The sequence below is a fragment of the Danio rerio genome, chromosome 15 (genome assembly GCF_049306965.1).
Source record: "Danio rerio strain Tuebingen ecotype United States chromosome 15, GRCz12tu, whole genome shotgun sequence".
Taxonomy (NCBI): Eukaryota; Metazoa; Chordata; class Actinopteri; order Cypriniformes; family Danionidae; genus Danio; species Danio rerio.
The window spans coordinates 584,872-603,081 of record NC_133190.1 but is presented as its reverse complement, the minus strand read 5'-3'; the positions used below and the strand labels follow the sequence as shown (position 1 = coordinate 603,081).

General features: G+C 40.9%; 2 protein-coding genes across 3 annotated transcripts; both read left to right on the top strand.

The window, feature by feature from the left end:
- The first annotated feature begins 1,525 nt into the window (after positions 1 to 1,525).
- On the top strand, positions 1,526 to 5,801 carry cbln20 (cerebellin 20). Its single transcript, NM_001326408.1, is given in 4 exon segments — positions 1,526 to 1,585; positions 1,991 to 2,092; positions 3,771 to 3,911; positions 5,116 to 5,801. Coding segments are annotated over 4 exon segments (678 nt in total). The 5' UTR covers positions 1,526 to 1,578; the 3' UTR covers positions 5,544 to 5,801.
- Positions 5,751 to 17,935, top strand: cbln18 (cerebellin 18). Of its 2 annotated transcripts, XM_073922596.1 has the most exons (6): positions 5,751 to 9,152; positions 9,235 to 9,327; positions 11,040 to 11,152; positions 14,268 to 14,447; positions 15,519 to 15,650; positions 16,770 to 17,696. In XM_073922596.1, exons 3-6 carry the CDS (start codon positions 11,065 to 11,067, stop codon positions 17,081 to 17,083), a joined length of 714 nt encoding a protein of 237 aa, XP_073778697.1. In that variant the 5' UTR covers positions 5,751 to 9,152; positions 9,235 to 9,327; positions 11,040 to 11,064; the 3' UTR covers positions 17,084 to 17,696.
- Positions 17,936 to 18,210: the final 275 nt, after the last annotated feature.

Here is an 18,210-nt window from a genome sequence, read left to right as displayed (position 1 = left end):
TGTATGTTGTGGTAAAGTAGTGCAGGAGATAAATGTGATTACATCTCTCCTGTTTCTGATTAATAATATGGCGACTCTAGACATTTTAAACCTCCTTTCAGATGGCCTTGGTGAAATAAAACAGGCTGTTCATCTGTATTTGGACACTGATAACTAATCTTGAATATAAGTCCATCTCACATTTGTTTGTCCAAGTGCTGCATTGTCACTCATGGAGTTGTGGCTGATAACAAAGCCGCAATACATCAAGAAACCCTCTGCAGCAGAGTTCACACTGATTGTCTCCCGTGACAGGTGAGGATTCCCTCAAATAGCAGGAGATATTGATGAAACACATACAAACATTAAAGCTAAGAGGACATTTTGAGACGTTAACGTTGGGCAACCAGGAAAAGTTAACAATGCCAGTGTCTCTCTTCACTCTTTGACCTGGACTGACACACTTGAGGAAGTTCATGTGCCACTTTTTGGCTGATGAAGCCTTATCCTGAGGCAAGAGGAGTGACACCTGAACAGATCAGCTTCAGCCACCGCTTAAAAATCAAGCTCAGATGACCAAACTGCATTGGATATTAAAGAGAACTTCTATTTAGGTGAGCCATTAGTTGCTCTGCTACAACTTTTTCAAGCACTTTGACACAACTGGTGTGACGCTTTTAGGCCGATAATTGCTGGTTTGCTGTTTGTCACCTGATTTAAATAGAGGTGTTATTAATGCTGCAACAGGAGAAATGCTGTCATTTATAGATTGATTTATCATTATTGTTAGAGGAACGCCTAACACAGAGGTCAAACTCGGTTCTGGAGGGCCGGTGTCCTGGAGAGTTTAGCTCCAACCCCAATCAAACACACCTGCACAGCTAATCAAGCTCTTACTAGATATACTAGAAACTTCCTGGCAGGTGTGTCAAAGCAAGTTGGAGATAAACTCAGCAGGACACCGGCCCTCCAGGACCGAGTTTGGACACCCCTGGCCTAACATATCTTTATATCTTTTTAGAAAAGCAGCATTAGGGCCATAGACATCTTTTGCTCTACTTTTATTCATTGTGGAAATTATTACATCCGTTTGATCCAAAGAAAATAATATTGGTTTGCATTTAACAACACACCCACCTGAACACACCTTATTTCAGAGCAGCAATCAGATGTGGCAGTGTGACTGGACATGAAACCAGCATATAAAGCACTTGTGTTACTGTGCCAGGTGTATGTTAGGTCCCTTTAGGTTTATACAAGATCTGAAACCAAACACTCGCTGCTTTATGCTCACACTGAAAGAGTTCGTTCAGAGTTTTTGCATCTCTTTGTTGGTACAATTCAACATGCAGTGTGATGTTTTGTGAACTCCACTCCAAGAAAGAGGAAAGATAAGTGTCAGCTTCATCCAGCCATGGGAATATAATGACGTTCTGTAGGAGAAGAACAATACCTGCCCCATTTTCAGCACAGAAACGCACACAAAAGGCCCTGCCCATGCTCTGCAGGAGGAGGCATCTGTGCTGCCTTTATAGGCAGGACTACAGGATTTGGTGAGAACTCATTTTCCAGTCTTTCAGTTGAGAGACAGCAGCAGAAATGAAAGGTGAGTCTAACTGTGTACTTAATTATAATTCAATTAAGTCAATTTTGATAAAAAAATGTACATAAAATTTAATCTAACTGTGCAAATTTAGTTGTGGTCATTATGTTAGATGTATAGACCATTTCACTGTGGTAATGTCCCATGAACATCTCCTGCTTGTTGTCAAAGTATTTCATATCCACATCAAGATGCAATACAACCACATCATTAAAATAGCTGTAATAATAGCATTATCAATATGCAGACCTTCGTGGATTCTCAGAAGCTATTTACATTAAAAATGTAAAACAGGAAAAACGTTAGCACCATTGTTATTATTTACATCCCTCAAGATGGTCTATATATCAGTTATATTTATTGGTGTACAGGAGTGTCAGGATGATAACTTTATTTTCTTTGTTTTAGTCGTTGTTCTCTTAAGCGTTTTGGGATGCGCACTTGCACAAGAAAGACTGTTTTCGTGGAGTGATCCGGGACAACCTATTCAGCCTGACCCAACAGATAACGGTGACAAAACTAAAACAAAACATGCATTTAAAATGTTCTGTAACACTTTCCAATAACAGTACACGAATAACCATGTACTTATAGTTAAACTAATTATGTCAATGTAATAAACTAATGATGAGTGCTAATAAATTAATTACTTGTTAGTACTGGTAGCTTACTAATGTTATTGCAATATGGATCTATGAGATTAAATATTAATTAAAGTGCATCTTGACCAACATTAATTTATGACCATAAATGCCGGGGTGTTTCCTGAAGAGCCGCAGCCCTGCACAGTTTAGTTCTGACCCTGCTTCAACACTCTTACCTGTAGGTTTCAAACAAGACTGAAGGACTTAATTAGTTTGATCTGCTGTGTTTAATTAGGGTTGGAACTAAACTGTGCAGAGTTTTGGCCCTCCAGTTTGTGTTAATGTGTCATTATGTTATGACTTTACTTAGAGAGGGGCACATTATAATTAATAACTCATTATTAACAACTCATAAACTCCTGTGTTTAAACTGTTCATGATAATAATAATAAGAAGAGTTTTTTTTTGTTTAGACTTAATCAATAGACTAGTTTTATTTTCATTATTAGAAGCCGTAATCGAAATCGAAACCGAAACCGGATTTTCGATTATTTGCACAGCACTAGAATACAGGTGAATGTTGGCGCTTATAAAAAAAAAGTGTGCGGGAGTCAGGGATACAATCACCTGTGTCTAAAGTGAGGGGCACCTGCCCCTCTCATTTACCTCGGTTGCTACGCCCCTGGAGGCTGGATATATGCATACACTGCTGACACACAACTGTGTTTAAACCCCCTACAAAAGAGATCTTTGCATAATAGGTGGCCGTTACGAAAGAGTTAATAATAATGTGCCCTTCCAAGTAAAGTCATTACATAATGATACATTAACCAACCCAAGTTCATTCTGAAAACGTAGTCTCGCGGACGTTTCTGGAAACCGCGATTTACGTAGCCGAAGACACGTATGGCTGCATTTCATTTTTTAAAGTGAACGCTATGGGGCGGTGTGACGCCGTTTCTCTTCGCTGCGCTCGCAGTCTGACAGCTCACCTCCGTGTGGAAGGCCTTCCCACTGCAATCAGTTTGTCCGGTTAGCTCCTCGTGTACGTCGATGGAGTGGATACCTGGAGGGGAGCTGACGGCGACGACCGGGTTCGAGTCCGGGGAAGAGCAGTCCCAGAAATCAGGTACAAAAACAAAATCCAAAAATTAAAGTGAACGAGTTCATGAGAGGGTGAGAATGGTGAAAATCCGAAAACGTGGTCAAAATCAGATGAGGGCTTTTCGTTTAGAGAAGCAAGCGGCCGCACAGTAAATCATTCAGTCAGTCAGTCGCCTCCGGTGGCTGTACGCTAGAACAGCGTTCGCGCCCGCAAGAGACGTTCAAGATGTGAAAAAGTGCACACAGCGGATTCGCGAAAACAAAAACTGCACAAATACGCACCTCCAGGGATGTATTTCGCGGTCTCCAGAAACGCCTGCGGGACTACGTTTTCAGAATGAGCCTGGGTTGACATTAACAGGTAACGAGCTCATGTTGGTCAAGATGCACTTTAGTTTAATATTGTTCTTCAGTGAGTGAGCTTTATTTCCCTTAAACTGAAGTGTAATTTAACATGAGCTGCTGTGTGTGTGTGTGTGTGTGTGTGTGTTTTGCTGTAGCGTGTGTGACGGATGTGGCGTCCTGCGGCTGCTGTCTGATGCAGAAGCAGATGTGGAAGATGGAGAGTTTCTTCAACATGAGCTTAAATGAGCTGCAGCGTGGCCTGGACCGAGCTCACGCTGTGCTCAACAACATCCGAGGTGAGATCTGAGGCTATTGTGTGTCTTTCTTCTAGAGCTGCACAATATATGGTTTCAGCATTGGTATTGCAATGTGTGAATATTTGGAAATGCGACCCTTTCAGAGTCCTCTCAGTATACCAATCAGAGCCCATTCAGTAGACCTGCCATTTTCAGAAGTGAGAGCGTGCTCCACATCCAACATCAACACCTTCATTGCCGCTAATCTTCTTTTTCTTTAGTTTCAGTGCCTTCATTGTGTGGCATTTGCTACCTGGAATGCATGACTCAAATAGACAAATTAACTCTCCTGACACAATCTACCCCTACATTTTGCATCGCCGCCCTGACGATAGACCAGCAATCTGCAATCAAACACTCACACACCCTACTAACACCAAGGCCTAAACATCACCAATAAGTTATTAGACACAACTTCGGGATTACCGACAGGTCTATTTCTTACCTCTCCTACACCTCAAGGAAGGTGATGCAAGTTGGTATGCTGCCCTGCCCCAGCCCGGGCTGACCGATGAAGAGGGACCACGCTCTTATTATGAGGGTCAATAAGTACTTCACTTGCTACAGGTTCTACAACCTGTCCTTGTGGTTCCACCACAATGGCCCGTACAGGAGGGAGACCCCCTGCCAAATATTTTTGGACCTCTTGACTGTATTGGGTGCAACCCATCTCAAGGTCTCACCCCTAGCCTGAGGAACTACTGGTACTAATACCGCCAAACAGACATCCCCTACTTCTAACTCCTGAGGATCCCCCTTGGGGTCCTCTTAAATCTCTACAACACCAGTAGGCTGATCACCAGGTATCTTCTCTATCTGAACACAAGACTTCAACTGTGACCTCGCCTCACCTAAACTCAGGGGTGTCCAAACTCGGTCCTGGAGGGCCGGTGTCCTGCTGGGTTTATCTTCAACTTGCTTCAACACACCTGCCAGGAAGTTTTTAGTATATCTAGTAGGAGCTTGATTAGCTTCTTCAGGTGTGTTTGATTAGGGTTGGAGCTAAACTCTCCAGGACACCGGCCCTCCGGGACTGAGTTTAGACATTCCTGCTTTAACTGGACCTATAACTGGTGCAATGGCATATACCCCCCCCCCCTCAGAACCCGAGAGATAGAACCCTTGTTCTGCTGTTTTATTAGCGTCACTGTATGTTTCCTGAAGTTCACAGTTCGTTGTTTCCCATTGCTTGTGTTTTGTCCAGTGAGTCGCAGTGCTTTCTCTGTGGCCCTGACTGACTCTCGCCTCTGCGTCGGCCCAAACCGTGAAGACTCTGTGCTGAAATATGGGAAGGTGTTCATTAATCTGGGCGAGGGCTACAACAGCAGCAGCGGCGTCTTCACCGCTCCGCGCTCTGGAGTCTACAGCCTGGCCCTGACGGTGTACAGTGACTCTGGGTCTGCGGGGTCCATGCTGGCGGCCTGCGCTCGACTGCGGCTGAACGGACGCACCATCGCCTCCCCGACCGAAAACAACACTCAGGACCAGGAGGACAGCGCTAGCGCTCTGCTAGCCGTGCAGATGCTTGCCGGAGACCGTCTCGATGTTTCTCTGCCGGCCGGATGCTTTCTGTGTGACGATAACAACCACTACAACACCTTCACCGGCTTCCTGCTCTACTCTACAGATTAACACGAGGAGAACTGCTGTCTGTCGCACATCATGCACAACTACAGATGAAGATATGATCAGTTTAAGGCACTCGAGAAGGGGAAGTGTTCTGGAATTAAAATTAAAAATGCTTTTCTTTGTTTGAGTTGTTGTCTTGTGTCTAGTCTAAACATCTGAAGATTCTTAAATCAAGAAGCTTTTTCTAGACTAGTGAAATATATTGTGTCTTGTTTTCGGTCAAAATGAATGAGTTTTCCATTAAAACAAGCAAAATTATCTTATTTTGAAATACGACTACTTTGCACACCCCAATGGCAGATTGTTCTGCGTGTTTTATTTAGGAATGTTTAGACATTTGGACCTGAAACACTGTTTTCAAAAAGCATGGTTCTACACAATTCCTTTAAGTTGTACAAACACAACTTGATTATCATTTGTACAAATTTAAGTGGATTGAACATAAAACAAGGGACGGCACGATGGCCTCACAGTAAGAAGCACAGTAAGAAGGTTGCTTTGTTGCTTTGAGTTGATCTCGATTCTGTCGACTTTTGATGTTTAACAAATCAACTGTGGTTTTAAAAAGTCACATTTATTGAGATTTTTGTTTTTTCAAATGATTTATTGTATAAGAAATCATATATACACTGCACAATATGCTTTTCCTGCTTAGAGTTTGTGTCTGGTTTCTTTCTCAAATTATTTTCTCAAGTTCTCTAGAGAAGCACAAAATATTGTCCCATTTTCAGAAATAAAGAGTCAAAATGAAGAAAGATTCTCCCTAAAACAAGCAAATTAATCTGACAATGGAGCAAACAAAATAATCTAGTTTTTCTTTTTGATAGAACTTTACATGTTTTTTTTTTGCAGGTAAATTATTTTGTAATTATGTCTTTAAAATAACAGAAACTGGCAGTTTATTAACACATTTTTTGCTCCATAATATACAACACCAACCCAGACAGCCAATGCATCACTTCAAACCAGGAGTGGACTGGCCATAGGGAGCACCGGGACATGTTCTGGCAAAACTTCCAGGCAAAATTACTGTCCCAGTGCCTTCCGCTTCAAATGATCACAATTGTCAATAATAATAATATTTTTATACTTAAAACATTAGATTTTGTAGTAAAGATTTAATAAGTAATTCAGTTCAAAAGTAAACACTGCAAAAATGATTTTCTTACTTAGATTTTTTGTTTTGTTTGTAGTCCAAATATCTAAATATCTTAAATCAAGAAGCATTTTCTAGACAAGCAAAACATCTTGTTTTAATAAATAATATGACAAAATTAAGTGACTTTTTCTTTAAGTGAAGTTTATTTATAAACAAATTTCGAGAGGATCACGTGCTTATGATTGTTCACAGCTGTTCCAACTTTAGACGATTCTTAACTCACTATAAATAACCAGACTTTTCTCATCTCAATATCTTCGTCTTGAAGAACCCCCCCACCCAACCCTACTTTCCCTCCTTTCAAACGGGCGTCACGGTGGCCAGCGATTAGCGCTGTTGCCTCACAGCAAGAATGCCCCTGGTTTAATCCCCTTCCAAACCAGGCAAAAATTCTGTGCTGAGTTTTGCTCGTTCTCTCTGTGATCACATGGGTTTTCCCCGGGTCCTCCGGTTTCCTCCTACAGTTCAAAAACAAGCACTCTAAACAATTAATCCAAATATTTTAGCTAAACTCTGAGTACACTTTTCAGCATCCATATCTGACACTTAGCTACAACAAGCAAGAGGGGGAGTCATCAAGAACTACCTGAGCTCAAACTCCCCTCTCGCCTTGCAACAGGAGGGAGCCCAGGGCTCGAGGATCTTATAAGCTCAGGGCTCTCTCCTGGGACAGCATGCTAAACACGCTTTATTATCAATCATCAGCTGAGTTTGAACTCTTGAAAACAAGCAAAATAATCAAGATTATTTTCCCTCCGCCACTGGCAGATTATTTTACTTGTTTTAATGAAAACTTATTTAATTTTGCCATATTATTTCTTAAAACGAGACCTTACATTTTGCTTGTCTAGAAAATGCTTCTTGATATTAGAATTTTAGATATTTGGACTAGAAACAAAACAAAAAATCTAAGCAAGAAAAGCATTTTTGCAGTGAATAAGCAAAAAGAAAACAGAAAACTGATCATTTACGGACGTTTTTAAGACATGAACAGTTTCTGTATTTTGTGTTTATTTGCAGTGGTGAGATGCATTATGGGATGTTGATCTCTGCTCTGTCCTCTTCTGATGATGTAAATTCAACTAAATGTGAAATGACAATATAATAACATGTCTGAAAATAACAGCCAGTTTTCACACTTTACAATAAGGTTTCATTAGATAATGTATTTACTATTTATAATTCATAATCATAATTCAACATTGACTAATGCACTCTTACAAGTGCAAGTTCATGCTTGTTATCATTAGGTAACTCACAGAGTTAACATGCACTAACAATGAACGGGTCACGGGGCAGCCCGGGTCAACTCCAGACTTCCCTCTCCCCATTCCTCCAGCTCCTCCAGGGGGATCCCGAGGTATTCCTAGGCCAGCTAAGAGATAATGTCCCTCCAGTGTGTCCTGGGTCTTCCCCGAGGCCTCCTCCTGGTGGGACATGTCTGGAACACCTCCCTAGGTAGGCGTCCAGGAGGCATCCAAAACAGATGCCCGAGCCACCCCAGTGGTCTTCTCTGGATGTGGAGGAGCAGCGGCTCTACCGAGCTCCTCCTTGGTGTGAGCTCCATACTCTTTCTATAAGCTTGTGCTCTGCCACCCTGCCAAGGAAACTCATTTCGGCCGCTTGTATCCGAGATCTTGTCCTTTCAGTCATGACCCAAAACTCATGACCTTAGGTGAAAGTAGGAACGTAGATTGACCGGTAAATCGAGAGCTTTGCCTTTCAGCTCAGCTCCTTCTTTACCATAACGGACTGATACATCAACCGCATTACCCATAAAAGTTATGAACAGAATTGGTGACAAGGGGCAGCCCTGCCGAAGTCCAACATGCACTGCAAACAAGTCTGACCTATTGCCGGCAATGCGAACCAGACTCCTACTCTGTTCATACAGGGACAAGACGACCCTGAACAGAGCCTATACTCCCAGAGCACCCTCCACAGAATGCCATAAATACTGTAATAAATGTATTGTTCATGTTAGTAAAAGCATTAACATTAACTAATGCAACCTTATTGTAAAGTGTTACCGCAGTTTATTACACGGCTTTTGTAGCGTAACATTCAACACCAATGCAGACATTATCGCACTGCAATCTATTGAACACGTCAATAAAAGTCAAGCTTAAAATATACTATAAGATTAAGATGCCATAATTCAACCCAAAAGAAGAAATAGACAGGGAGAAATAATAAATAAAACCATGAATCACCAAATATGGATGTTTTTACAGTACAAAACAGTGATCTTAGATTGGAATCTTCCTCTACACCCTCTTCTGAGAATCAGGACACTGAATCCTGCATCCGCCTCTAGACTGGGACAGATGATTCTCCACGTGTAGCACTAACAGAGAAATAACAACACAGGAGCAATAATGCTATCATGATCTGCAGTCCACGAGGAGCTGACAGACACAACACGCACCCGGGAGAGAAACGCATCACTGCGGGTATCGCTGACATGATTATCTTTTCATGCTCTGACACAAATGAAGCTGTCCCAGATTGACTCTTTATCTGTGCTGTTATCAGGTGTTGGATGCGGCTCCACCCTCCGCATGAAGCTCTATTTACTGCAGGACTTTTGTTTTTCAGTCATTTTCAACTCTTCTGCTCCTGATCACAGTGAGTATCTGCATTATATCCATTAACAACATGCTCTGTTTACTACATGTTTGAAAATATTTTTGAAAAAATTCTTGAATCAAGAAGCATTTTGTAGACAAGTAAAATATATTGATTTGTTTAAAAAAAAAAAAAAAAAAAAATATATATATATATATATATATTTTTTTTTTCCAATAAAACAAGCCAAATAATATTGTTTTTGCTTTTAAATAATATTATTATACTTTATTATTATACCCCAATGTATAATCTAAAGATGTATAATAAAGATGTTCGGTGACCAAACTCTTATTTTAATGGATAAAACTGCTGAATAAAATAGTTTTGTTTAAATGCACCAAATTTTCACTGAGAATGGATAAAAATAAAATGTATGCTGAGTGATACACACTACCGGTCAAACGTTATGGGTCAGAAGGATTTATAAATATGTTAAAATAAGCTTCTCCTGCTCATCAAAGCTGCATTTATTTAATCATAAATACAGTAAAAACTGTGAGATGTTATTGCAGTATAAATAACAGTTCAGAAGTAGTTTATAATTTAATTTAATCATTTATTCCAGTGATAATAAATTTTCAGCTTCATCACTTCAGTCGTCAGAGTCACATGATCCTTCACAAATCACTCTAATATTAAATATTATTAATGATAATGGTAATTTATTAAATTAATTGTCATTTAAAAAATGCTGCCTTGATGAACAGAATGAACTTCTTTAAAAAAAAAACTGACCGCAAACTTTTGACCAGTAGTGTGTTTACCAGATTATTTCAGTGTTGTTTTTAAAGAATATTAGTCTGTTCATCAAGGCGGCATTTATTAAATGTAATTCTTTTTTTTTATTGTAAAATATTCATAAAAATTTGTATTGAAATAGTTATTGCTCCTGTCATTATTATTAGCAATAATAATAATATTAATAATAATAACAATAATAATTAATATTTGAGTGATTTCTAAAGGATTATGTGACCCAAGACTGGAGTAATGAAGCTGAAAATTCATCTTCAAAGTCACTGGAAGCATCATGGTGGGGCAGTGGGTAGCATGATCACCTCACAGCAAGAAGGTCGCTGGTTCGAACCTCGGCTGCGTCACTTGGCATTTCTGTGTTAAGTTTGCATGTTCTCCTCGTGTTGGCGTGGGTTTCCTCCACAGTCCGAACACATGCGCTATAGGGGAATCCAATAAGCTAAATAAGTTTGTGAGTGCAAGAGTGTATGGGTGTTTCCCAGTAATGGGTTGCAGCTGGAAGGGTATTCCCAACTCAGTAAAAATAACCAAAAGCATTTTACCTTATTCATTTTCATCTTGAAGAATCCTTCCCTCCACCCCCCTCTCCTCCTCTCTTTCCTCTATAGGGCAGCACGGCGGCCCAGTGGCTAGCACTTTGGCTTCACAGCAAGAATGCCTCCTCTCTGGGTCTCTACCCGGCCAGTTGGCATTTCTGTGCGGAGTTCATGTTCTCCCCGAGCACGCGTGGGTTTTCTCCGGGTCCTCTGGTTTCCTCCCACAATCCAAAACATGAAACATAAGTAAATCACCTAAACCAAATAGTCAAACTCCACCAGCAGCTCACCCTTAAGCAGCAGGGGCAGTATTGACAGGCGGGTGACTTGAAATGTTCTGTAGAGAGGGAGAATGTAATCAAACACCCTGCAGTGAAGATGCACAATGTGAATTTGTGAATGCGTTGTGTTCTTCAGGGCGGTGTTGTTCTGCAGTGTGAGGATGAAGACTCTTGTGTGTGTCTGGATGATGATCTGTCTCTGCTGCTGTGCTGAAGCCGCGGCCTCTGACCTCCTGCGGGACAGTGCTGGTGAATAATAACAACACCATTATTGTCTGATTGATATGCAGAGGACGTCTAAATCATGAGCCCTACTGTGACATTTTAATGATTTATAAATCATTTCCCAAGTGCATTTAAAACATATCAGAGGGGGAAAGCCCCGCCCACTATTGACAATCTCTCCATCTCATTAGCATCTCCAGCAGCCATTAGAGTGTTTGAGCTGCTGAAGATAAAGTCCGCATAGACTACAGGAGCCACATAGACTGACAGAAGCATCAACACACACTGAAGCACACACACACACACCTGACCAGCACTCACAACACACACACTGCTGTTTACATTATCAAAGCGGGGACGCACAGGTATCTGTAGCTCCGCCCTCTTCTGAAAAAAGCACAATCTCATTTGCATTTAAAGCGACAGTCACCAAAACACCACAGTTAGGATCAAAGCCTGAAAGGTCCAGCTTCAGAGAGCTGGAGAACATTATCTATGCGCTATTCTCAGCTCAAACACAAACACACAGCTTTTTTTGAACAACTATTAATAACTATTTTGAATAACTCATTTATTTTGACTTTGCTATGATGACGGTACCAAATATTTCAGTTATTTTGCAAGACACTAGTAATCAGCTTGAAATGCACTTTAAAGGCTTAACTAAGTTAATTAGCTTAATTTGCCAAGTTAATGTGATTAGGCAAGTCATTGTATGACAGCGGTTTGTTCTGTACACAATCCAAAATATATTGCTTAAGGGGGCTAATAATATTGACCTTAAATAAATACACTTAAACTTAAATTGACCTTAAATTAATATTGACCTTGTTTAAAAATCACTAAACGAAATATGATAGGACATATATGAACATGTCCCTGGTCTGCTAAACATCTATTAGGAAACATCTGAAAAGGAATAAATATTTCATAGAGGGGTGAATAATTTTGACTCCAACTGTAAATCCATCTTCTAAGATACGGTTGATCCGTTATCTGTACGGATCACAACCCACAGTTCAGAACACACGTGACCCGCGGATTAATAACTTTTTTGAACTTGTAGGTTAATCCAGTATTTATAACAAATGCAGAGAGACCTTTTGAGAGCATTTTGGCTTTCCTGTAAAATATAATGATGATGGAAAAAGTGGATGTTGGTGGGACCTAAATGCCTTTTTAGGTTAATAAATAAAAGTGTTTTCTGTCACTGTTTGTTTAGTCTGCTTTAATGCATTGAGTGTGAAGCTGCACAATTAAACATTACAAGATTGTGATCTCAATTCAAACCCACGCAACATGAATGCTAAATGATAATGATTTGCATTTGGTTATTCATTTTTCTAAGTGCTGCATTCTGATCTGATCGAGAGAGATTCAGTTTTGACACTTTTTTTTAGCTCGTTACAAACAGGTACTGGGAGAACAGTTTATAGCTCAGATACAAACACGGATGTTTATGGCAAAGTTTAAAATCACCGTTTAATGAAACTTGACGCTGGTGAATGTTGTAGCATTTACATTGTGTCACCAATGGGTGGCGACAAACAACCATCAACATTATGGGCTCTATTTTGACGGTCCATGCGCAAAACGCAGGGCGCAAACGCTTTCAGGGCGTGTCAGAACGCATTTTTGCTAATTTAAGGACGGGAAAATCCGCTTTGCACCGTGGCGCATGGTCTAAAAGGGCTGAGTTTATTTTCTTAATGAGTTATAGGTGTGTTTTGAGAATAAACCAATCAGAGTCTCATCTCCCATTCCCTTTAAGAGTCAGCTACGTCACACCAAGAGCGCATTCACTATTTACAGGACGCAAAGTAAGTAAAAACTGAGCATTTCACAAGCAAACATTTAACAGTTTTTTTAACAGAAACAGTTAAACAGAGCATCTACTGCGCAAGAATGAGAGATAATGGATCTACTTTCACTCTTGGATAGGGAAACCTTTACGCACAGACATCACATCAATTAGTCTATAAATAATTAATTTTGTTTGTTAAGTGCAGATATTTGTTTCAAAACTATTTCTAAATTCAGTTCTGATTTCCAGCAAATGAATAAATGAACAATAATAATGAAGTGTGCTCAAAAACCTGAGTTATATCCTAAAACACATGCTGTGCCCCATATGGTCTAAAACCTGCAGGTGGGCAAATCTAAGCTTGTTTTTAATAAAACAAATATAAATATGGATATAATAAATAATACTGCTAATAATAATAACATTATACAAAAGCAAATTGTGATGAATGAACTGAAAAAGCCTCCCGAGATGAAAAAGACATAAAAGCAGTGATTTTTCATATTTATGTCGGCTAGAAAATAATATGTTTTGTAATATTTTAATCCTTTATATTTATATTCTATATATATTCTTATTATATCCTATATATATATCCTTAATATAAAATTTTTTTCATATGTAAAGATATTTGCCTATTGCTCTCTTGTGTGTATTAAGCAGTGTGTAAGCGAGGCGCAACTCTGCGCTGGAGTTTAGAGCAATTTTGTTTTGGTCTAATGAAAAATCTATTATAGTTTCTCCAAATAGCAACGCACCAGCCGTGCGCCTCAGAGCGCCTTCATTTTTAGAGCAGAACACCTATGGACGCACATATGAGCGCTAATGCATTTGCTATTTAAACAGTGTAGCGCAACGCCTCAAAACCACTCTTGCACCAAGCTGAAACTAGCAAAAGACTATTGCGCCGCGTCTTGCGCCACACTGCGCCGGGTGTATGACAGGGCCCACTGTCACTCAATGGGTTTTCAAAAAAGATCCACCTAAAATCAGTTATATGTGTGAATTGTTGAATCATTAATTGAAAATAAATGATCTGTTGCACAAGATGTTAGATTTCTCTATTTTTTCAGCTGGTTCTTTCTTGATTTTTAGTTTTATTAAATTACAGCTTCTCAGTTCTGTCTGTTAAATCCAGTGGGTTTTGCAGTAATATTTTTTGTATAAATGGAACGCAGTTGACATTTGTCTCCTCCCTTTTTTGCTTATATGAAAAATGGTTCGATCCATGACTCGAAAACCGTAGTGTGATCCGAACCGTGAGATTTGCGATCCGTTACAACCACGACCATCTTCTGCTGCTACTGAACTGTGTTCCTGTCTCCTGTTCTGCAGTGAGCTGGCTGGGAGCTCTGCCGTGCGGCAGCTGGGACTGTGAGTGTGCGTTCAGTAAACTGCAGGGCTGCTGCTGTGTCTCCAGCGCTCTGGATGATCTGGAGCAGGCCACCTTCATCCGCATGATGGGCTTATGGGACGGCCTGATGCGCCTCAACACACAAGTCCAGGACATCACAGGTATGAACACTATGCTCACTTCAGTTCACAGGCGGCCATACATCGTGCCATTTTTAATCAAGTAAACTAATTTTGCACCATTTTTTCCCCTTAAAGTCTTAAATAAAAAAATCAATAACACACTAAAAACTCTTAAAAACTTTGAATCCAGATCTGATTCTGATTAAATCAAAACTGGCTCTTATTTTTATATATGTGTATAGTAGTTCTTGTTTTAAACGATGCATCTGCGCTCTTCACTGGTCTTCAAAATCTGTAATCAAGTATCATAACCTTCCTGTCCTCCTTGAAACGACTTTTCTTCACCTCTGGTCACCTGTAATGTTTTTAGGGTGGGGCTATTAGTCATTTAGGGTGGAGCTATCTGTGCTTTAGGGTGGAGCTATCAGTGCACTCAGTTGTGCTTGAATTCACTCACTTCATTCACTCCTTCAAGTGGACTATACTAGTGCACTACTGTGGGGAATAGTGAATGAGGGTACAGGGGAGCAAGTTCATTCATTCATTCATTTTCTTGTCAGCTTAGTCCCTTTATTAATCCGGGGTCGCCACAGCGGAATGAACCGCCAACTAATCCAGCAAGTTTTTACGCAGTGGATGCCCTTCCAGCCGCAACCCATCTCTGGGAAACATCCACACACACATTCACACAAACACTCATACACTGGACAATTTAGTCTACCCAATTCCCCTGTACCGCATGTGTTTGGACTGTGGGGGAAACCGGAGCACCCGGAGGAAACCTACATGAACTCAGGGAGAACATGCAAACTCCACACAGAAACATCAACTGAGCCGAGGCTCGAACCAGCGACCTTCTTGCTGTGAGGAAGTTAGATACAGCAAAGATCTTCCCTTGTCCATGTTTTTGGTATGGATTTCATACGATTGCTTCCAGGTCATGTCGCATATCACTGCATCTGGATGATTTTCATATCAACTCATTTATGACATCTGCATGCATAAACACTATTCCAGTCATTAGCATTCCCACCGTGTGTGTCTGGTTTAATTATAGTAAACACTACGCAGATATGCTGAATTACCTGTGTGTTCTGTCTCTCCCCCCAGCTGGCTGTAAGATAGCCTTCACCGCTGCCATGCTGCCCATGAGTGGGTGTTTCGGGCCTTTCACCAGCAACATGTCCATCTCTTACCAGTCTGTCTCGCTCAATCAGGGGAACGGCTACAATCCTGCGCTGGGTAAGTGGATACAGGGCCACTATTCAGGGTATGACTGCACATCAAAAAGCTAAGGGCATGACACCCTGCTGAAAAATCCAGCTTAGACCAGCCGAGGCCGGTTGGCTGGTTTTAGCTGGTCAACCAGGCTGGTTTTAGAGGGGTTTTGGCCACTTCCAAGCTGGTTTCCAGCCATTTCTTAGCTGGTAAGCCAAATCCAGCTTGACCAGCCTGGTTTAAGCTGGATATAGCTGGTTTTGGCTGGACTCCCAGCTTGGCTAGGCTGGTCAAGCTGATTTTAGATGGTCATCTCCCAGCCTAAAACCAGGCTGGAAATGGATGGAAACCAGCCTGGAATTGGCCAAAACCTCTCTAAAACCAGCCTGGTCGACCAGCTAAGCAGCCTAGGCTGGTTTAAGCTGGATTTTTCAGCAGGGCAGGAGTGAAGTACCAGTACAAGTGAAGTACACCATCTTGAAGTACGAGGTTTGGATACTTTTACCAACTTGGATCTTTGAGACTTGTTCATTCAGATGAACGGATCTTTTCCAGTTCAGTTTTCATTCAATAATAATATTACAACTGGCTTACAAACAGATCTACAACTAGCCCCGATGTTAATCACACTACAAACAAGTCAGAACGAGCATACTATAAGAAAATGACGACTGTTTACCTGGTGTTTAGTCTATGATCAGCTCAGCTCTGCAAGTCTGAATCCTTGGTTCTCTTGACAGTCTCATGCAAGCTTAAAAATGCACACAGTCTGAGCCAGAAGGACTCATGACCCGTTCAGATTTGAGTCTTTGGGTTTTTGAATCGTTCGTTCGTTCATTTCTTCATTTGCTGAACATGATGAACGAATGAATCAAAGACCTAAAGACTGGAAAGAGGAACTAATCATGAGTGTGATCAAGCTGATGGACGAGAGATAAACCAATCAAATCTTGTTTTCGGCTTTGACTAAATATGATTGGCTTCTGTCTTTCACAAAACGAACAAATGATTCAAACACGATACAAATGAACAATGCGAGCATGTGCTAATGAACGAATCACTCCCTGAGACAACTCATTGTTCCCGATTCACCACTGTTCAGGAATGACCCGTCATCACTAACCCATCTCTGCTGCTCCGCAGGCGTGTTCACGGCACCCCACGCAGGCCTGTACTCCTTCTCCTTCACGGTGTACTCCAAACCGGGCAGCTCCGGCGAGCGGCTGTACCAGAAGCTGCAGCTGGTGAAGGATGGGACGGTGCTGGCCTCGTCCTGGGAGGATAACCGTGAGGACTCGGAGGACAGCAGCTCTCAGACGCTCCTGCTGCAGCTCAGACGGGGCTGTCAGGTCTACATGGAGCTGCTGTCCGGACGGCAGATCTGCGGAGACACACAGGGCCTCAACACCTTCAGCGGATTCCTCATCTACCCCTCCTCTGATGAGCTGGGCAACTAACACACACACACACACACACACACACACACACACAACCACAGTACAGTGCAAAAGTCTTAATCCACAACCAGCTCTGGGAGATTAAAGCTATGGAGCAGGTGCAGGGTCAATACTTTTGGCTGAATTTTAATTCACAATATTCAGAACAAAAATTACTCCTGGAATCAAAAGACTAGCATCAAAAGTGTGTTAGCATAACCTCTTTAGCATCAAGAGCAAGAGCTCGAACCTTTCTGAAAGGATGTGCCATCCCATATCAAGCATCTTTCAGCCTTTCTAAGAGCTTTTCCTTGGATTTACCATGATCTATCTTTCTTTTTCTCTCCACGTAAAGTTCACACTGCTTATAATATCGCCTATACATACTGGGTACCATATTCAGGTCTGGACTCTGTGTAGGCCATTTCATGACTGTCTTTGTTTCATCAGCTGCTTTTCTCACCATTTATGATTGCATGCAGTGAGTTTGGGATCATTGACATGCTGAAGAATAAATCTATTACAAATGAGGCGCTTTCTAGTAGGGGCTACATTAAAACCTGTCTGTATTTTTCAGCATTCCCAATCCCATCAGCTCTGGCAGAAATGCAGATTAAACCAAGACAGAAACTCATCGTTCTCCATTTCTTTCACATGTCTCAAACAATAGGATCTTAAGAATCTCACTAGAATCTGCATATTTAGTATTTTATAAATTAAAGAGGAGCAGTAATAATGTCATTATACTCTCACTATAACACTGAATATAACTGGGGGCTGAGATGTTTGCACAGTACTGTATATACAGCAGTCTTCACTGTGATATCTGCCGTCACACACTAAAGTGGACAATAAATATAATAATAACAACAACTGTTCAATCCATGTTAGTTTTTCACATTCCCGCATGGTTCAGCCAGTTGTTTTCAAGATAGTCTTTTATCTCTAACAGTGGAGCTATCAGAGTTATGTAACTTCTACAACTACCAGAGTGGTCATTCTGACCGATCTCATATACAGTTGAAAGCAGAGGTGTACATACACTTAAACAAATAGCATAAGCAATTCTTTTAATATGTCTGATGGTAAATCAGACTAAACGTTTACTATTTTTGGTCTGTTAGGATTACCTAAATCATTTACATTTG

What these genes read in the sequence shown, in the direction of transcription:
- cbln18 (XM_073922596.1), top strand. Translation starts at nt 11,065, where the DNA reads ATGAAGACTCTTGTGTGTGTCTGGATGATGATCTGTCTCTGCTGCTGT. An exon ending in CCTCCTGCGGGACAGTGCTG is followed by an intron (nt 11,153 to 14,267) that starts GTGAATAATAAC and finishes CCTGTTCTGCAG; the next exon opens with TGAGCTGGCTGGGAGCTCTG. An exon ending in ACAAGTCCAGGACATCACAG is followed by an intron (nt 14,448 to 15,518) that starts GTATGAACACTA and finishes CTCTCCCCCCAG; the next exon opens with CTGGCTGTAAGATAGCCTTC.